The following is a 22,180-nucleotide window of genomic DNA, read 5'->3' as shown; positions in this document are numbered from 1 at the left end:
CTAATAAAGAATTTCATCCCATCCCATCCCATCCCTTTCCATCCCATCCCATCCCCTTCCATCCCATCCCATTCCCTTCCATCCCATCCCATCCCATTCCATTCTTCTTTTATTTCCTTGTCGCAGGATGGAAACTGTTCCAAGTAAAGTTGCCTTCAGGAATTGACTAATGGCAAATTTGTCAATGCCTATGGTGTTTGAGTGGTGTTCCAGTTTTAGAACTGCACCCAAGCCACTTATTCAGAGGTGCTATTCAGCTAGTTTGGACCAGTTCAGATGAACTGGAAGCAGAAATTTTGAGTAGTTAAGTAGAATCAGCAAATGCAACTTCTGGCTGGCCCGGCCCTCCCGCTCCCACCATTCCCTGTCCTATATTCCCTTGTTTTTTAGCTCAGCTGATTTGCGTGCCTGAGCAGATTGCCGTGCCTCAGCTGAGCTAAATAACAGCTCAGCTCACCAGTGCTGACACCGAGGGTGGTTTCTGAGTAGTTAGGCTTGCCAAGGCACCAACCCTAGTAAGAATATGCAAGGTGTGTCACAGGAGGGCAAACTGGCTTCATACCAGAGAGAAAGAAAAGAAGATCTTCCTGCAATGTCACCTAAGGCCCCTTGGGTGGGCACCGCAATCAGAAAGGTTCAGAGCTCTCAGGAAACTGCCTGCTTGCGCAGAGCACCGACTTGTCTCCCACTGAAGTGGTACCCATTTTCTTACCTGCAAAGAACAAGCTTTCAAACAATTAGGTGGACAGAAGCTGAAGCGAGTTCACTCTGTCACACAATGCTAGGGCTCAAACTACCAGAACTGAGATCATCTCCAGCATCATTGAGCCCTTGAGTCACCTTGCCTCTTGTCTAGGGTTAAATTGCCTCAAATATGATTGATTTATTCATCAAACCAATTTATATAAACCAACCTCTCTATTTAGTCTCTAGCTTCTGGATGTAATTTATACATTGATTTCATATCCTGCCTTTATTATTTTTATAAACAACTCAACACCAGATGAACATATATAATAATCCCTCCTCCTTCTATTTTCCCCACAACAACTCTGTGTGGTGACTTAGGCTGAGAGAAAGTGACCAGCCCAAAATCCCTAGCTGGTTTTTATGGCTAAGGCAGAACTAGAATTCATTGTAGTCCTAACCACTAGACCAAACTCATTCTCTCGTACCCTTGCCAGAATTTCTATGTCTCTTTTGAAGCATGGTGACCAGAACTGAATGCAATACTCCAGGTGTGATCTGACCAGGGCATTATAGAGTGGTATTAATACCTCCCTAGTCGTGGAGTGTATCCCCCTGTTGATGCAGTTTAAGATTGTGTTGGCTTTTTTAGCTGCTGCTGCACATTGCTGGCTCATGTTTAGTTGGTTATCCACCAAGACTCCTAGTCTGGTGAAGGCTAGGAGTCTTCACCAGATGACTCTGGGTTCATAGTCCGGTGCCTTAACAATTGGACCAATTTCATTCTCTCCCTCCATCTCATAATTGCTAAATACACAGAAAGAACTTAAAGGATGTGTAGATAATCAAGGAAAGCATTCTCTGTTAAACAGAAATGACATTTAACAAATGTAACCTCCCACCCCAAGAACATTAGGGACTAGATTCACTTTCATCTTTTTCTTAACATCCCTTTAAAAAAAACAACGGAGTGGCAATATGCAAAATAAAGAAAAATAAGTAGCTGTTAGTTATTACCTTTCTTTCCTTTAATGGCTGGCAAGGAGTGGTCTCTCTTACTTCGATCTATACTCATATCTTCATCTTCATCCATCTTTTAGAACTTTTAGATATTTTTGGTAGAAGCAAGTTTATAGTCTTCGCAAGAGGAAGTGACAGTTCATTCAGGTTCTTCAAACAGCCAGTCTGATACAATTGGGTAACTGGTTTTACAAAGCCAGCCTCCAAGTTAGAAAGTAATTTTTGCCCAAGTGGGATAGGAGACCACGTTATCCCTTAGTTACAGTCCTCAGTCATGAATTGGTGCTTGAAGTTGCCCGTAGAATAGTTAGCTGAGAGGTAGTTATAGAAATAGGGATGGTGAGGATTTTAAAGTTGCTATAATTAAACTCTGATGATCAGAGTCTGGGAACACTTTGTGTTTGTGCACCTACACGAAGAACTGGAAAAAGAACAAAGGGTTTTTGCTGAGTATGATGTCAATGCACCTCACACAGCCAAAAAGTGATTAATGTACAGAAGTTCCATATACAAGAACAACAATTGACTAACACACTTTGTCAAGTTAATTAGGACAGCTAAACAAAGTCCTTTGTCTTCCAATGAGTCTACAACAATTTCCAGACTTACCTGATTTTGGGTTTCCCAGAGAAGCCAGGGAAAAAGTGATTTTTGTCTCCAGATTAATAATAATAATTTATAATAATTTATTAGATTTGGATGCCGCCCCTCTACGAAGACTCGGCGTGGCTCACAACAATAGATTCCAAATTATTAGAGGAGATCTCAGTTTCATCCACTCTTTGCCCATCAAAATGGAGTTTCAGGTCTTATAGATCTCGTTAACTGGCATTATTCATAATGGGTGAATTGCAGATTTTATTTACTTATTTATTTATATTTCTATGCTGCCCAACTCCCTAGGCCCTTCATGGCACCGGACTAGATTATCTCCGGGACCGCCTTCTGCCGCACGAATCCCACTGATCAGTTAGGCCCCACAGAGTGGGCCTTCTCCGGGTCCCGTCAACTAAACAATGTCGTTTGGCGGGACCCAGGGGAAGAGCCTTCTCTTTGGCGGCCCCGGCCCTCTGGAACCAACTCCCCCCAGAGATCAGAATTGCCCCCACCTTCCTCGCCTTTCATAAGCTCCTTAAAACCCACCTCTGCCGTCAGGCATGGGGGAACTGAGATATTCTTTCCCCCTGGGCCTCTACAGTTTATGCATGGTATGTCAGTATGTATGTCTGGTTTTTATCATAAGGGTTTTTTAGTTGTTTTATTATTGGATTGCTACATATTGTTTTTATCACTGCTGTTAGCCACCCTGAGTCCACGGAGAGGGGCGGCATACAAATCCAATCAATCAATCAATCAATCAATCAACCAACCAACCAACCAACCAACCAACCAACAAACAAACCAACAAACAAACAAACAAACAAACAAACAAACAGGGCTGTGATGGTGAATTTATAGCACACGTGCCACAGGTGGCAGGCAGAACCATGTCGCTGGGCATGCCAGGCAGCGACCATAGAACTTCCAGGTTCATGGTGAGCATACTCAGTGAGCAGTGAGGATACTCAGTGAGCAGAATGCACTGTAACAGGCTTGTGAAGTAAATCCTCTCTTTGCTGGCTTAATTGTACGTGGATTGGTGTAGGGTTAGGGGAGGCACGAGGGGAGGGGCAGTGGGAGAAACCCTGGTTGGCCCCCCACTTCTGGCACTTCAGTCCCTTGCTGCCCCATCCACACGTTCTGCCCCGATGCTGCCCCCTGGAGCCAAAGGGCCAGCAGGGTCACCAGAAACTTTCTTCTCCGCTGAGAAAATAGAAAGGAAAAAAGGGAGATAGAGATAATTTTTATTTATTTATTTATTTATTTATTTATTTATTTATTTATTTATTTATTTATTTATTTATTTATTTATTTATTTATTTATTTATTTATTTATTTATTTATTTATTTATTTATTTATTTATTTTGTCCAATACACAATACATATAGAAGAGAATAGACATGAGGTAATATATATATAAAGAAAAAAAATATAAAAATAGAGGAGAAGATATATGAAAGGAAGAAAATATATATGATATATGAGATAAAAGAAAGACAATTGGACGGGGGACGAAAGGCACACTAGTGCATTTATGTACGCCCCTTAATAAGAAAGAAAGGAAGATAATAATAAGAAATAATAAGAAATTAATAATAAGAAAGGAGGAAAGAAAAGGAGGAAAGGAAAGAAGGAGAGTAAGGCAAAGCAGATAAAAAGAGAAGGAAGGGAAAGGAAAGAAGGAGCCCAAGCCATGAAGCCCCTGTGAGTGCAGGACCAACAGGGGAGTCCCAGCACTGGAGGAGCAACTGCAGGAGTTGTAGAGATAGGCAGGACCCTGCCCCTGTCCCCGTGGCGCCATCTCGTCACTGTTTCACTTCTTGCAGGCAAGAAGAAACTTCCATGCAGCACTTCCCAAGTACCAGGCAGGTGTGACTAGGAGAGAATGGAGGGAGGAAGTGTGTGTGTGTGTGTGTGTGTATGGTTTAAAAGACTTTGTCGTGAAGCTTTTAATCCAGCACGGAGCCTTCCCCTGTGCCTCCAGGCGCCCTACAAACATTCAAAGCCCTCGGAGGCCACTTTTCCCTGCTTTTTAAACTTAGCATACCATCCCACTTTCCCTCCAAGGTTGCAGGGTGCCCTGGTGCAATGTTAAGAGGGAGGGAGAAGGAGAGTGTGTGTGCAGGCACACACGAGGGCTTGGGTGGTGGTGGTGGTGGGAGCTAAATAACTTCAAGTGAAACTTCTAATCCACAGAGCCCTCCCCTGTGCCTCCAGGCACCCTGCAAACGGGCTGCCCTCTCCCCTCAGCAAGTCTTCGCACCCCGGGGATTTACGAGGAGTAGCCACAAAATTTGGGCAGAGAGCTAGCTGAGGGGAGGGGGCAGCAGCCCATTTGCAGGATGCCTGGAGGCACGGTGGAAGGCTCCATGCTGGATTAGAAGCTACACAACAGTCTTTTAAATCTCCCACCACCACCTGAGCCCACAAGTGTGCATACACACACACACCCTCCTTCTCCCTCCCTCTTAAAGCTGCACCCAGGCACTCTGCAATCTGGGAGGGAAAGTGAACGGTCTGCTAAGTTTAAGGAACAGGGAAACGTCAGTTCCGAGTGCTTTGAATTGAGGATCCTGCCCAGGATCAGCAGAGAGGCAAGGATTGCTCTGACAGTCTTCCTGGCAGGGGTAATCCACAAATTCGTCACAGCCCTTGCTATCAGGGACCCCTGTGCTGTCTCCCACCAGTACAACCCCTTTCCAAGGTAACAAAGGTTGACCCTCCTTTCCCCCCTTCTTTTAAAGTGAGAAGCTGTGTTTGTGGCTTTTAAGGTAGGAAATGTTTCTGACTGAATTACTTGCAGATTTTTTCCATCCTCGTCATGCTATTGTTGGGCTGAAAAAGTTGGAACGGCTTCCGCATCAGTATAATATTCGACCTCCCTTTGTGCATTCCTCGACTTTACGGTAGAGAGAGAGGTTTTATGCAAACTTCTGTTCAGAAATCTCCACCCTGTTCCTTTAATTGATTTCACAGTCATTGAGAAGGTTTTAGGGGGCAGGGGTTGAAGCTCTGATATTCTTGGGTGTTCGTGGTTCTCTTTTTCATGTGTAATTGAAGTGTTTGCAGCAATAAATTGACCACGATTGACCTCTCCAGGTTCCTAAGAGGCCAGTAAGGGGCGTGCATAAGTGCACCAGCGTGCCTTCCGTCCCCGTCCAATTGTTTTATTTTTATTTATTTATTTATTTATTTATTTAGTCCAATACACAATGAGGGTTTTAGTGGGTATATATCTATATACACATAGTAAAATACATGATGAAGGTTATAGAGGAGATACTCATAGTAAAATATATCTAAGAAATAATAGAAAAGAAGGTATAGTAATAGAACATATCAATGAAAGAATAGAAGAAGAGATATAGGAATAGAAGAAAGGAATAGGAGATATAGGAGAGCAATAGGACAGGGGACAGAAGGCACTCTAGTACTCGCCCCTTACTGACCTCTTAGGAATCTGGATAGGTCAACCGTAGATAATCTAAGGGTAAAGTGTTGGGGGTTTGGGGATGACACTATGGAGTTCCACGCTTTAACAACTCGGTTACTGAAGTCGTATTTTTTACAGTCAAGTTTGGAGCGGTTAATATTAAGTTTAAATCTGTTGTGTGCTTTTGTGTTGTTGTGGTTGAAGCTGAAGTAGTCACCGACAGGCAGGATGTTGCAGCATATGATCTTGTGGGCAATATTTAGATCTTATTTAAGGCGTCTTAGTTCTAAACTTTCTAGGCCTAGGATTGAAAGTCTAGTCTCATAGGGTATTCTATTTCGAGTGGAGGAGTGAAGGGCTCTTCTGGTGAAATATTTTTGGACATTTTCAAGGGTGTTAATCATAGTTCCCTCTAAGCTGAGCAGTGAGCAATCGCTCACTTAAAAATCATCATCAACTCAGAGTTTTCCAAACCTGCCCAGAAGCCGAGAGGGAAAGAGTGAGAGGGAAGGAGAGAGAGAGGAAGAGAGGAAGAGAGAGAAACAGATAGAAAAAAGAGAGGAAGGAAAAGATAAAGAAAAAGAATGGGAGTAAGGAAGAGAGAAAGAAAATCAAAATCTAGTTTGAAACTAGCTCAACTATTTAAGTGGCATTTTGATATTGATAGAGTTGCCCTATTATGAGCTCACTGTTATAGACACACAGTACAGTATTTTATTTTGAAATTCTCTGAGGCAAAACAGGGTGGGTTTTTTATTTGTTTGTTTATTTTATTTTAATTTTTATTTATTTATTTATTTATTATTTATTTATTTATTATTATTTATTAATTTATTTATGTATGTATGTATGTATGTATTTATTTATTTATTTATTTTGTCCAATACAAATTGAAAGTTAAGGAGAATAAAAACGTGTACAGTAGTAGTAAATATCAGGGAAGGGATAGAAGAAGAGATATGAGAATATAATACATCAATGAAGAGTAGAGGAAGGATATATGGATGGGAGAAAAGATATATAAAATACTTCTAAGATATATAAGATACTTCTGAAGGAGATACAGCAGGGTTGAGAGCTAGTTTCTGTCCCACAAGAAAGATTTAGTCCAGGACCAATCCCAACATGAAGATCCTTTATTTGCTCCTTGTATTCGTTGACTTTTCATTTTTACCATGTAAGAAATTAAATTTCTGATGATTTAAAAATAGCTCATAACTCACCTTGCTAGACAGCTGTTATCATGTCTAAAAGCAAGATACTCTTCTCGTTTTTTGTCTGGAGTACCATTTAATCCAGAGCCTGATTTCTGGAAATAAAAGGCTGATAAAAGTGCAAAGACAAGGAGTCCAAGGAGCAAATAAAAGACCTTCCATGTTGGAATTAGTTCTGGACCAAATATTTCTTGTGGGACAGAAACCAGTTGATCTAAACTTAGCTGTGAGTCAGGTTCTTTAGTTCCTTTTAAATATGGACAGATGTTGTAATGGTTAGTTTCAAGGCTGCCTACCAGAGATAGTGACTGTCCTTCCCTCTAGAGTTCCCTCACCCCATTTGAAGGAAGTTCTCTGTTTTTTCATGTCTTTGATATTGGAGCCTTTTGCCAACATTTGCAGCTTCCTCCCCCCTTGTGGACAGAAACCAGTTGGTCAATGGATCTTCCCGGAATATATAAAGTTGCTCTTTTCCGGATCTTTTTTTGTGTGTGATCAGGATACAGCCCGGTCAACTCTCAAGCTGCTTTCTTCTTTCTTTTGAATAACGAATAGTCCTGTTAAATCTGACAAGTGAGTAAGTCTGCAGAATTTTTGAATAACATTTTTTTCCAGAGATTTAGATGATTTTTAGGAAAGGGACTAGAATTTCTTGCTTTTCTTTTGGGTGGTTAATTCTATTTAGGCTAGTTTGTTCTATTCCAGGCTAAACATACATAAAGAGACAACACTTTCTTCAGCCATAATAGGAAATGCCTGCTAGAGTTTGATACATAGAGAACAAGGGTGTATTATAATATTATGGTTAGAAAAGAGTTCCCCAACCTTTTCATCTGTGGACTGCTGGGGTAGGGTGGAGTGTAGAAGGTAATCTGTTTGTGTGGCAGGCACACAGGCTTGCTGTTTGCGTGAGTGGGGAATGTGTGTATGCTCACACACTCACTTGCCACCTCCACAGTGTGTATGCTCACACACTCACTTGCCACCTCCACAGCCCAGATCCAAAAGGCTCAAGGCTTGGTAATGGCCCATGGCCCATGGGCACCTCTGAGTTAGGGGAATGTACTTGTAAAAAATATTTCTGAGGCTAGCCTTTGTGTGAAAGAAAATAGGAAATCCCATGGTGATTAAAAACCTGAGTTAGTGGTTTTTTTTAGTAATGCCAGCATGGATTTCACCTATTGAAGCCATTTCTCACCCGAATTTCATAAAAGAAGGAAAGATTTGGAAATATAGGGACTAAAACTAAGAACAAAACAAGAATTACAAGAGTTAGGTATTGACTTGGATTGGTGGCAATATATCCAGATTAGCTCTAGATATCAAATGGATATTAAAACCTATATTTTCAGAAAAGAAAATAATATATTAAGTAAATTATTAATTCAAAATCAAGCCAAATTAATTGGAAATGTATATAAATATTTAATAAATTATAGAACGATAGGTTGGATATTGAAAGACAATATGATCAGTTGGTGCAAAAACTTTGCCAAAGAGATAAATTTAGAAACATGGGAAAAGATATGGGTATATAATTGGAAAATAACAAGATCAGTTTCCTTTAAAGAAAATCAAATTAAGATGTTTTACAGATGGCATCTCCCACCATATAGGATTTCTAAAATGTTTCCTACTGTTTCGCCCATCCGTTGGAAATGTAAAAAAGAAACCGGCACATATTTTCACGCATGGTAGACATGCTCTGAAGCCAAGAAATATTGGAATAAAGTAGAGAAATGGATAAAAGAAATAACAAAGGAAACGATTAAAAAAACATACATACATCCTGAATTCTTCCTACTGGGTATCTCAAATACGAAGTATAAAAAAGAAATTTATTATTTAATAATACATATATTAGTTGCGGCAAGAATTACATTCGCACAGAAATGGAAAGAAAAGGAAATACCAAAAGATGTAGAAGTATTTAAAAAAAAATTATGGAATGTGCAGAACTAGATATGATGACAAAACGTTTGAATAATCAAGTCGAAACAGAATTTTATAAAATATGGGACAAAATATATAAATGGTGGTAAAACTATATAAGTAAGGATTTATAATTATTTGAACTTATTAATTAGAAGGTTAATTGTATGTATATATGAAAGAATATTTAGAAATTAATATGACAATGTGTTTTTTTCTTTAGTTATATTAAATAAGTGAATATTAATTAATTAATTAATAACATGATAGCAATAGATAGAATGTAATAGTTTAAAAATAATATAAACACAGAGTATTTTTGCAATATTACAAATATTAAAGTGTTATCTTTTTATATTTTATTACTAGATTAGGTAGTTTATATTTTATAGATAAGAAAATTAATTAAAGTTATATAAACTATAACGTATAAACAACAGAGCTAAATTTAATAAGAATATAGAGTGTGAGTGTTATATTTCTGAATCGATCTGGTTATAGTTAGGGTTTTTTTTCCTATTAGTTAGACTTCTATGATAAGCGGAGCAATGGTAGCTCTTTGAATGTTGAATGTTGTCCGTTTTTGTTTGTCTAATGAAAATATATATATATATATATATATATATATATATATATATATATATATATATATATATTTATTTAAAAAACCTGAGTTACTGGGTTTAGAGACAGAAGTTTAAAGCGTGCTTTTTTATCTTTTCAATTGTACCTGACTTTTTGTAATATTATTTCTCAACCTTGGTGACTTTAAAATGTGGGGACTTCAACTCCCAAAATTCTGGGACTGGAAGGAAGTCCACACATCTTGGTGGTTAGGTGACTCATTGGGCTTGCTAGGTGGTCAGGTGACCAGGTGGTCAGGGCCAACTCGTAAAATGTGGTGAAACTTATTTAATGCTCCTGCTTATCAACCAAATTTTGGGCTCAATTGTGGTCATAAGTCTTCCTTCCTTCCTTCCTTCCTTCCTTCCTTCCTTCCTTCCTTCTTTCCTTCCTTCCTTCTTTCCTTTCTCTCTCCTTTCCTCTTTCTTCTGCCTCTCTCTCTCTCTCTCTCTCTCTCTCTCACACACACACACACACACACACACACAGGTGTTGGTTGAGATTTGAAGTTGCCAATTGTTTGACCATTCTGACAAATAGTCAAGGTCTTTTTGTAGGGTAGCAGCATTGTTATTTCCCCCCAAGTTATTTTAGTCTTAAACATAATTTTCCAGAATAGGATTCTGGAATAAGTTAGAAAATTAGAACACAGATAATATATAACAACACTGTATTGGAAACCTTGGAGAAGATGTACTAGCAATTCTGTGTAAAACTTTCCATTCACTGAGCAAGGGGATCAGTGATCAAAAGTTCTAAGTGGTTTGTCTAGAAAGTTCTTCATATATCATGGAGAAGGGCAAAGTTGACCAAGTCATTCCCTGCTCACCACTGATGTCCTCAACAAAAAAGTTGCTCTACCATCACAATAAAGTAAGCATGAATTGGCATAAAATGGACTTATACAGTATACAGAGTCTATGGAGAGGGGGCGGCATACAAATCCAATAAATTATTATTATTATTATTATTATTTGAATAATTTCATATCGGTTGTAATTATTTCCAGGTCCACCGACTCGTCCTACTGTTGCAATGTCTTGTCTGCTATGCCTGTTTCGCTTCTGCTGCCTCCTCATCCTCTTTCCATTAGCCTCCAGTTCTGCCTCTAATGAGGACACAGTGGTCATAACCAGCAGTGGCCCTATTAAGGGCAAACAGTTCCTGTCTGGCCTTGGATCTATGACAGCCTACCTAGGCGTTCCTTATGCTGAGCCTCCCCTGGGGAAGTTGCGTTTTCAGAAACCTCTCCCACATCAGCCATGGAATCAAACATTAGAAGCCACCAGCTTTGGCAATTCCTGTCCTCAATTTATTTTCCAGGATGTCCCTGAAGCAGAGACATGGTCTCCTAAAACACCACAGTCAGAAGATTGTCTTTCCCTCAACATCTGGGTGCCACACCCACAACCTTCTTCACCAGTGCCAGTTTTGGTCTGGATACATGGAGGGGGATATTTAATGGGCACGTCTTCGGTGGACATCTTCAATGGGACACATTTGGCTGCCACTGAGAACGTCATTGTGGTCACCATCAATTATCGCTTGGGAGCCCTGGGCTTTCTGTACTTGCCACCAGCTGCTCCAGGGAACTTAGGCTTATGGGACCAACAGCTGGCCCTGAAGTGGATAAAAGAGAATGCAGGTGTCCTTGGGGGAGATCCTTCTCGGGTGACCATTTTTGGCCAAAGTGCTGGAGGATGTTCTGTGAATTTCCACCTTCTTGCACCAAAAAGCCAGGACCTTTTTGCCCAAGCGGTGATCCAGAGTGGAACAGCCAATGCTTTCTGGGCTTGGAGGTCTCCTGAGGAAGCCAAATGGTTAGCTTTGGAATTTGTTCACTTGCTGGGTTGCTCCCAGGACAATAATATCAGCATAGTCCATTGTCTGCAAACCAAAAATGTTTCCGAATTTATTCAGCATGAAATAGCTTTGTTCCTCAAAGGTGGCTTCCTTTTGAATTTTCCCTTCCGGCCAACCATAGATGGGGAGTTTTTGCTTGGTGAACCAGAAAAGCTCATGGAGGAGGGGCAAATTCAGGTCAAACCAGTCCTCATAGGTGCAACCTCTGATGAAGCAGCCACATATATCCCCTATATTTTCTCCAACATCACCGACAATCTCATCAATAAGGAGCAGTTTATGAAAGGGATACGGCTGTTGGTGCCCAATGCAACCGAAGATTTTATTCGGACGATTGCATCGAGATACAGTGAAGGACAACACGGCCCAGCACAATTCCGCTCCGCTCTGTCCCACTTCTATACAGATCGGATCATTGCATGCCCATTGAGGGAAGCTGCAGGAAATATCAGGAAAACTGGGAGTCCTTTATCTGCCTATTTATTCACTGCATCGCCCTTCATGGTCAATTTGGCCTGAATGGGTTGGGCCATCTCATAGTGCTGAGGTTCCTTTTGTTTTTGGGACCATTGAATCAATGATATCTATCAATCAAACATACACAGATGCTGAAGCCAGACTGAGCCGTAACATGATGCACTACTGGGTAGAGTTTGCCAGAACTGGGTAAGCAGTTTACTTTATTTCTATAAATTTGTATTGCAAGTCACCACCACCCTCGCCATTCAACAAATGCACTTTATATCTAAAGTAATGCAGCCCTTAATAATAATATGAATATAGAATGTTGCTTGTTTTCAATCCAGGCAAGGCGCTTACTTGAGGCCTCATAATTGTAATCCTGTACAAGCAGGAGTGACATTCAAATGTTTCCCCTGCTGGTTCTGTGGACGTGGCTTGGTGGGTGTGACTTGATGGGAGTTATATGACTGAGTGGGCATGGCCAACTTGATGTCACTCACTGCAAGATGAGGTGTCACACACACCCTCCCACTGAGACACACCCACAGAACCGACGGAAAACTTCTGCCAAGTCTTCCAGCATTCCACCTGGCTGCTTCCTGTCTCCTTCTTATGTTTGTTCTCCATGTATGAGCCCGAGGAGAGAAAGAATGAGTGGGAGGGGCAATGAGGGGAGGGCCCAGTCAGTGGTGTGATTTACCGGTTCTCCAAAGTGCACATAATCTATTTAATTTAATTTAATTTAATTTAATTTAATTTAATTTAATTTAATTTAATTTAATTTAATTTAATTTAATTTAATTTAATTTAATTTAATTTAATTTAATTTAATTTAATTTAATTTAATTTAATTTAATTTAATTTAATTTAATTTAATTTAATTTAATTTAATTTAATTTAATTTAATTTAATTTAATTTAATTTAATTAATTTAATTTAATTTAATTTAATTTAATTTAATTTAATTTAATTTAATTTAATTTAATTTAATTTAATTTAATTTAATTTAATTTAATTTAATTTAATTTAATTTAATTTAATTTAATTTAATTTAATTTAATTTAATTTAATTTAATTTAATTTAATTTAATTTAATTTAATTTAATTATTTTATTTTATTTTATTTTATTTTTTTTTATTTTATTTTTTATTTTATTTATTTTTAATTTAATTTTATTTATTTATTTATTTTTAATTTTATTTTATTTTATTTTATTTTAATTTATTTTAATTTATCTATCTATCTATCTATCTATCTATCTATCTATCTATCTATCTATCTATCTATCTATCTATCTATCTATCTATCTATCTATCTATTTATTTAGTCCAATACACAATGAGGGTTTTAGTGGGTATATATCTATATACACATAGTAAAATACATGATGAAGGTTATAGAGGAGATACTCATAGTCAAATATATCTAAGAAAGAATAGAAAAGAAGGTATAGTAATAGAACATATCAATGAAAGAATAGAAGAAGAGATATAGGAATAGAAGAAAGGTATAGGAGATATAGGAGAGCAATAGGACAGGGGACGGAAGGCACTCTAGTGCACTTGTACTCGCCCCTTTGCATTTGCCCCTTTCTAAACCTGCTGAATTTCACCCCTCCTTTATTCAATTCTGGAGAAGAGACCCTCCAATCTCTTCTTCAGCGATGAAGCACACATAGCTTCTAAAGGCAAGCTGTTCCACTGATCAATTGTTCTCACTGTCAGGAAATTTCTCCTTATTTCTAGGTTGGTTCTCTCCTTGATTAGTTTCCATCAATGTCCTTTTCTTTCTCCACAGGAATCCCACTGGGTCAGCAGCCACCAAGGATGAGTGGCCACTCTATAATGCCACAGAGCATAATTTCTTCCTTCTTAATACCGAGCCATTCCAGGAAAGGGTGGTAGAGCACTGTGGTTTTTTAAAGAGCCTTTTTTCAAAGGCTGAAGAGTCAGGTAAGTTCAGCTATTAATAGAATAGAATAGAATAGAATTTTTATTGGCCAAGTGTGATTGGACACACAAGGAATTTGTCTTGGTGCATGTGCTCTCAGCATACATAAAATAAAATATACATTTGTCAAGAATCATGTGGTACAACACTTAATGATTGTCATAGGAGTCAAATAAGCAATGAAGAAGCAATATTAATAAAAATCTTAGGATATAAGCAACAAGTTACAGTCATACAGTCAACATGGGATGAAATGGGTGAAAGGAATGATGAGAAAAACTAGTAGAATAGAAGTGCAGATTTAGTAGAAAGTCTGACAGTGTTGAGGGAATTATTTATTTAGTAGAATGATGGCGTTCGGAAAAAAACTGTTCTTATGTCTAGTTGTTTTGGTGTGCAGTGCTCTGTAGCAACGTTTTGAGGGTAGGAGTTGAAAAAATTTGTGTCCAGGATGTGAGGGGTCAGTAAATATTTTCTCCTCCCTCTTTTTGACTCGTGCAGTATACAGGTCCTCAATGGAAGGCAGGTTGGCAGCAATTGTTTTTTCTGCAGTTCTGATTATCCTCTGAAGTCGGTCCTGTTGGGTTGCAGCACCAAACCAGACAGTTATAGAGGTGCAGATGACAGACTCAATGATTCCTCTGTAGAACTGTATCAGCAGCTCCTTGGGCAGTTTGAGCTTCCTGAGCTGGTGCAGAAAGAACATTCTTTGTTGTGCTTTTTTGGTGATGTTTTTGATGTTAGGTGTCCATTTTAGGTCTTGAGATATGATAGAACCTTGAAATTTGAAGGTCTCTACTGTTGATACTGTGTTGTCTAGTATTGTGAGAGGTGGAAGGGTGGAAGGGTTTCTCTTAAAGTCTACCACCATTTCTACAGTTTTGAAGGTGTTCAGTTCTAGATTGTTCTGGTCACACCACAAGGATAGTTGTTCAACTTCCCGTCTGTATGCGGATTCATCATTGTCTCTATTAGTTCTGCCTTTGGAAAGGAGTTGTTGCTGATGAAAAAGATATTTTTAAAAATCATTCATATATCAAATGTAGAGATAGCCTTTCTTTCTCATAGAGCAATCTCTAAGAATTGATTTTATTGCCAGTCTTTGCTGAAGCATATTCATTTGATTTTGCACTGGGCAATTTTGTTCTGCTAGCGATAAATTTTGTAAATTTCTCAAGCACATTTCATAACATCTAAAGAGTTGGTCTCTAGTAATGCCCTCTATGTAAATCGTAGTTGTTCACATAAAGATAACAAGAAGAACAATAATGAGTACCAAAACATCTGGATCAACATTTGACCACCCTTGTCATTGACAAAATCCCTCTCAGTCAACTGCAAAAGGCAGCTTTATTGCTAGCCATACTGACTGGAACTTGAACCTGCAACTTTGCCTTGAAAGGCAGAGAATTATCCTCTAGGCTACAGTATCCAATCCCTTCAGCTCTGCACCATTATTATATATAATAAATATATACTGTGTTTTCCTGAAAATTTCTTTCTTCTTTCTTTCTTTCTTTCTTTCTTTCTTTCTTTCTTTCTTTCTTTCTTTCTTTCTTTCTTATTTATTTATCTATCTATCTATCTATTTATTTATTTATTTATTTATTTATTTATTGGAAGTTCATTCTTCTTCGACAGCATCTTACCACTATTATATTAACTATTTACATTTTTAAACATTATAAATTTGTTTTTACCTATGAATTAGTTCACCCATTTCAATTTCAACAGCTATTTCATTCTTTTTCTGCAATATTCAATCTTAATCAATGTACAGAAAATAGGAGGGTATTAATTAGTATAATACAATAATTATGTCATATAATGTAGTACCATATTTTATTAAAAAAAGCTATTTCATAATAGATTTCATTTGGTTTTGGTTTTGTTCTAACCAAGTGTACCATCTATCCCATGTTTTGGAAAAGTCTGTTTCATTTTTGTTCTGCAATTCTTTATTTTATTTTTTATTTATTTATTTTGTCCAAAACATGATGAAGGTTACAGAGGACATACTCATAGTAGAAAGAATCAATGAAGGATAGAGGGAAAGATATAGGAATACAATATATCAATGAGAGAATAGAAGAAAAGATATAGGTAAGGAATAAGAGATATATAAGAAGTGTAGGAGAAATATTTCTAATAACTTGTTATTAGCTATACATATCAAAGAAGTATAACATTTAACTTTAGAAAACTTTTCATTTTCCTTATTTACTCGCTATTCATTGTGTGTCTATAATGTTTAGGAAATATAATACCTCTGTTAAAAAGTTGACTTAATGTATACATACAACGATTAAGAAATATAGTACTCCTTCTAAGAAATATATGTATTATAATCTATATGTACCACAATGTATAACTATACTCTTCACTTTAATTGTTTGACTTTGTACCCTCTCCCTTTTCTCTCTTCCGCCCTACCCCAGATTTCCTTTCTCGCCTTTCCTTCCCTTATTTCCTTTTCCCTTTTCATTATATTTATTAATAAAGTATATTTAAAAAAAAAAAGAAGTGTAGGAGAGACAAATAGGACAGGGGACGGAAGGCACGCTGGTGCACTTATGCATGCCCCTTACTGACCTCCTAGAAATCTGGAGAGGTCAACCGTGGATAGTCTCAAGGTAAAATGCTAGGAGTTAGGGGATGACCCTACAGAGTCAGGTAATGAGTTCCACACTTTGACAATCGATTACTAAAGTCACATTTTTTACAGTCAAGTTGGGAGCGGTTAATATTAAGTTTGAATCTGTTGTGTGCTCTTGTGTTGTTGTGGTTGAAGCTGAAGTAGGCGTTGACTGGGAGGACGTTGCATTGTATAATCTTGTGGGCAATACTTAGATCATGTTTGAGGCATTATAGTTCTTTGCTTTCAAGATTCAGGGTTGTAAGTCTAGTTTCATAGGGTATTCTGGTTCGAGTGGTGGAGTGAAGGGCTCTTCTGGTGAAGTATCTTTGGACATTTTTGAGGGTTTTGATGTTTGAGATGCGTCATGGGTTCCAAGCAGATGAGCTGTATTCGAGGATGGGTCTGGCGAACGTTATGTAAGCTCTGGTAAGAAGTGTGAGATTACCGGAGGAGAAGCTACGTACAATTAGGTTAACAACGTTTGAGGCCTTTTTGGCGAAATTGTTACAGTGGGCTTCGGCACTTAGGTCATTTGATATTAGTATTCCAAGTTAATCGCATAGTTAGTTTACTCTTTTCTGCTGCTTCCAAAATCTTCATAACCATCATTATCATCTTCGGAGAGGGGCGGCATACAAATCTAAGTAATAAATAAATAAATAAAATCATGAACAGTATTAAGTCTGTTTTCCAATTTTGAGGGTGTTGTGTTCAGGCCTGGGCCAGCTGTTGCCCCCACATATGTGAGAGATGCGTCACAGAGTGATTGCGAAAGCCTGGCTGACAGCCAGGAAAACGTGGCAGACAGCCCAGAGGATGAGGCAGATGGTTCCGAGGAGTTGGCAGACAGCCCACAGGAACTGGCAGACAGCCCAGGGGATTTAGCAGGCAGCCCATCGGACAGCCTCTCTTCTTTGAATTCGGATGCTGAACAGATCATCAATATGCGTAGCCGTAGAGCAATGTCACGTAGGGCCCAATTAAGGGATTATCAACGGTGATTATTGTGTCACTTGTGTTTGGGTGTGGTCCACAGAATGAGGGCTGGGTGTGGTTCTCATAATGAGGGAACAGAAAGGGAACAGAGGCAGAGGCAAACTGTGGATGTTTATCTGTGTGGTTTGTGTGGCTTTGTGGTTCCTGCTTTGGAGGCCTCTGCTCTGTGCCTTTGGATTTCAACTCAGCATTGTCAGGCAAGTGGGAGTTGAAAACTCTGGGACTAGCTGCTGCTCTCGTGCTTTGAAAATTCAGAGAACTCCTGGAACGTTTCTGCTACGTGAATTTTGTATTTGTTTGCTTTTTCATGAACTTTGTATCTAGCTGAATTTTCGCCTCGAACTATGTGTTACTCCTGAAAATAAGGGACAGTTTTCTTTAGCCTTTTCTTTTATGTTTAATACAAGTTTGCTGATTAGCAATGCACGTGTGTGTCTGACCTTCTTTCCTGGACCGTTAATTATCGCCTGAGCCTGGTCAGGCAGAACAGAGAGTAGGTAATTCTATGCCGCAGTGATAATGTATAGTATCAAATATCTATCTTCTTTGGTTACTTTCTCCCTAAATATACCTAATAAAAATAATCCCAGCTTTAGTTCTAAGTTTCGTGCTATAATTTGTTCAATTTTATTTTTATTTCTATTCCTTTTTACACCCCCAGCACTTTGGGGAGGGGTCCAGGAACATTTTTACCAATGATGCAGGCTGGAGATGCCATCTGTAAAACATTATACAGTAGTACCTCTAGATACGAGCTGCTCCACATGCGAGTATTTCAAGATACGAGCCACGATGGGAGCGAAATTTCTGTTCCAGACCCGAGCTCAAATTCGGGATACGAGCCGAGCTTCCACTAGATGGCACAAGAATCCTTGCTTCTGGTTATCTCCGCAGGGAAAAACAAAGTCTAAAGCCATTTGTTCCAGATACGAGCTGATCGACATACGAGCTCCGTTCTGGAATGAATTAAACTCGTATCTAGAGGTACTACTGTATATATATTTTCTTTATATGATACTGCAAGGGTTAGTTTATTGTTTTCTTCCCAGATTTTTTCCCATTCAGCCAATTTTATTGAGTAACCAAATTTTTGGGCCCAGGCTCACATAGTTCCTTTTAATAAGAAACATAGTTTCTTCATGTAGTTTATATTGAAGTAGATAATTTGGAGATAATTTTTTGTTCAGTTTAATCCTGAATCATTTAATCATCTAATCCATGCAGGTTCTGAAATTCTGAATGTATTTTATCCTCATTGTATCTAAATTGCACTTGTAGATAGTGCCACCAATCTAATTCTATACCCTTCTCTTTGAATTTTTGTTTCACTTTAAGATTTTCATGTTGGTATGTTATTATTGTTTTTCAATTTAATAAATTTGGATAAATAACTGCTTCTATGACCGAAATCCATTTTGGCATTTTGCTGTAATGTTGCTTCTGTATTTTAATTCAATTTTCTAATAAAGGACCTCTAATTTGGTGTCATTGAAAGTTGGAGTGTGCTGTATGTTTCCCACCTGATAAGAATATGTGCCACCCGATCTGTAGGTCATATCCTTCTAATATTATTATTTGTCTGTTTTTAAGAATTATCCAATCTTTTATCCAAGTTAAATTTGCCGATTGCTGATATGTTTCTCAGTCAGGCAGCCCAAATCCTCCTCTTCTCCTGTAATAATTTTGTTTTAATTCTTGCTATTTTCTTGGATGAAATGAATTTGTGTATTGTTTTACTTTAAAAAAAATTATTTAAAAAAGATAAAAAAAGAATATTTCATATAATTGTTATTATAGATCCAATACAGTTTCATTTTGCATATTAAAATTACAAATCACATCTCTGTATCTTAAGCAAACCATATACATTTCCATAAGTTAATAAAGCCTATGATACTAGTATGTTTAAATCTCTTAAATGTATACTCTATATTGATATATTTTGTTTTCATTCCGGATCCATTCATGCCATTTTTGCCATATCTCTTTGGTTTCTTTGATTCTTGCATTTGTCATTTCATCCATTTCAGCGCATCTATACACTTTCTCAATAATTAGGTTTTCCGATGGGATTTGGTCTTTTTTCCACATTTGCGCCTAAAAAAAACGCCCTATTGGACTTATTATCAGCAGATGTCTTATTTGGGGGAAACAAGATATTATGCCATGATTCATAGAATCTTCAGAATTGTACATTGAGTTTCAGATTGTTTAGTGATAAAAAATATACTGTATACCTTATCTTGATATTTCATTTTTCTCTGTTCTGCAGACAAGTCTGAAGATGATTCTATTTAATTGGCTTAGGAAGAAGACAGGAGGTAGGAATACAGTGCTTGGTAAAATAAAAAAAGGCAACATACATATAATAAACAAAACTAAATAAAATTCTCTTATTCTACCTTACTACAGGGAGGAGCATTCCTGGAACCACTGCTTTGAACTGGCCCTACTATGAAGCACTGCTTCTTAAGTTGAACCTCTTTGGAAATGGCATCCATATCTCAAAGGAACCATTTGAAAACCTAGCTAAAGTTTTGTTGCGTTCAGAATAGCGGTTCTGTGTTTATTTCTCTCAGGAATCAATCAAGACTTCTCTTTAAAGCCTGGGGAAATGATAAGCTGCACCAGAGAACCTTCCAGAAACACTCATTGTCCTTTCAGAGACCGACGGGTGGAATATTGGAAGACAAATAAGGAGACAACTAAAGCCCACATCATTTTGTTGTTAAAATAATAAATTACTAGGAGTAATTTGTAAGATCTTGATTTGAGACAGGCTTTTAATTAACCCCCCTCCCTCAAAAAGAATCTCTTAATAAATACTGTTTCAATTCTTAGGATAAAAATCCTTTTATTTTCACAGCAACCCGAAAACTTCATGCAATATGAAAAAATAAAGGAAAATTAATAAAGGAAATTTTGCTATAACCTAATGACTCACATGTCCTTTTCACAGTGGCAGGTTTGATATTCTAGGTATTGTAATAAAAATTATTTTAATATATCCTGATATGGAAAAACCAGTTTGATTTATGTTAATTGCTTATTTAGTATCTTATGACTATCACTAAGTGTTATGATTTCTGATCAATGTATCTTATGGTGATTTATATATGATTTATAACTTGTTGCTTGTATGTATGTATACTAAGAGCTTATGCACCAGATACAATTTCCTGGTGTGTCATACTTGGCCAATAAAGAATTGTTCTCTTCTGTTCTCTTCTTCTCTAGTCTTATTTTTTGTGCTCTAAAAATATCAGTAAATATCATGCATTCTTTGTGTCCAGTAATATTCCATTACTTTAAAAGCATATACTGTACAGTACTTTTTAAAAATGAGGCTTAAACTGAAAGGTATACACAACCTTCCCGTGACTTTGTTACCTTCTAGGAGGAGGCTTTGCAGTATCCAAATATCATTTTTAATGTGTGCCAGTGTGTACACAGAAAAAGTGAAAATCAGGGTTATTTTATCTTATAAGTGCAATTTATGTTTTAATTCATAGAGTGAAATGGGCATTTTGTTTATCATAATAAGGGCACAAAAATATATTAGCCTGTTGGCAAACCCCAACTACTAATTATATAGTAAATTCCAAGAATATAGTTTAAAGGTATGTAGTTAAAAACATAAACCTTATTGTAAAAAATCCAAGCTGCAAGCCAAATTATGCCCTTTCTTAGCCTAGCAATATTTACCTGATACCTTAGAGTGAGAAGACAGGAATTCTAATATCCATCAATGCTGTTAATAGAATAGAATAGAATAGAATTTTATTGGCCAAGTGTGATTGGACACACAAGGAATATGTCTTGGTGCATATGCTCTCAGCGTACATAAAAGAAAAATATATATTTGTCAAGAATCATGTGGTACAACACTTAATGATTGTCATAGGGGTAAAATAAGCAATAATGAAACAATCAATATTAATAAAAATCTTAGGATACAAGCAACAAGTTATAGTCATGCAGTCCTAAGTGGGAGAAAAAGGATGATAGGAGTGATGAGAAAAACTAGTAGAATAGTAGTGCAGATTTAGTAAAAAGTCTGACAGTGTTGAGGGAATTATTTGTTTAGTGGAGTGATGGCCTTCGGGAAAAAACTGTTCTTGTGTCTAGTTGTTGTGGTTTGCAGTGCTCCGTAGTGACGTTTTGATGGTAGGAGTTGAAACAGTTTATGTCCAGGATGTGAGGGGTCAGTAAATATTTTCACAGCCCTCTTTTTGATTCGTGCAGTATACAGGTCCTCAATGGAAGGCAGGTTGGCAGCAATTGTTTTTTCTGCAGTTCTGAACCTACTGATTGGAACATTTGTTTAAGCTTTTTAATCCTCATATGGACCTGTCAAATCATAGTTTTAATTGATTGAGACCACGATGCTTTTGTGGAAGAGAAGAGGGAATTCCCTCAATGCAACTCAATAAAACTTTTTATCTTTTTGTCAATTTGCTTCAACACTTAATTATGTGAATTAATAAATTGATGAAATCTTGATTTAGCTCTTGCCTTGCTGTCTAATAATGACTAATAAGCTAATAGGCTTTCAGATCTAGTCATAGTACAGGAATCCAATGTAAAATTATCTCCAGGCACTTACTTGGTCCAACTCTGTGATCATCTGCTGGCAGGTCACCAAAACGTTTCATTACCTCTAAATGTTTCCAAACGTGTCCATTTCTAAATGGTACCATTTGCTGGATATCACCAAAATGTTATATTACCTCTAAATCAATGTTCTGAAATCTTGTCA

The 22,180-nt window shown here is 37.5% G+C and overlaps 2 protein-coding genes across 3 annotated transcripts in view; both read left to right on the top strand.

Annotated features, from left to right (window-relative positions):
- The window catches only part of LOC139160210 (cholinesterase-like), a 116,195-nt gene that overhangs the window by 64,575 nt on the left and 29,440 nt on the right, over positions 1 to 22,180 (top strand). The window contains exon 6 of one of the 2 annotated variants that reach the window (XM_070737849.1): positions 19,902 to 20,229. The exons of the other annotated variant lie outside the window; for it this stretch is intronic. The gene's annotated coding sequence lies outside the window, so the exon portion shown is untranslated. Of the gene's footprint in view, positions 1 to 19,901; positions 20,230 to 22,180 lie in introns of those variants that run through there. 2 annotated transcript variants of the gene reach the window in all.
- On the top strand, positions 4,846 to 20,644 carry LOC139160214 (cholinesterase-like). The gene is given in 6 exon segments (XM_070737859.1): positions 4,846 to 5,012; positions 10,521 to 11,869; positions 11,871 to 12,040; positions 13,635 to 13,789; positions 19,694 to 19,742; positions 19,834 to 20,644. Coding segments are annotated over 4 exon segments (1,674 nt in total). The 5' UTR covers positions 4,846 to 5,012; positions 10,521 to 10,546; the 3' UTR covers positions 19,720 to 19,742; positions 19,834 to 20,644.

Source organism: Erythrolamprus reginae, chromosome 2 (assembly GCF_031021105.1).
Source record: "Erythrolamprus reginae isolate rEryReg1 chromosome 2, rEryReg1.hap1, whole genome shotgun sequence".
NCBI lineage: Eukaryota > Metazoa > Chordata > Lepidosauria > Squamata > Dipsadidae > Erythrolamprus > Erythrolamprus reginae.
This window is presented reverse-complemented; position numbering and strand designations above follow the sequence as displayed.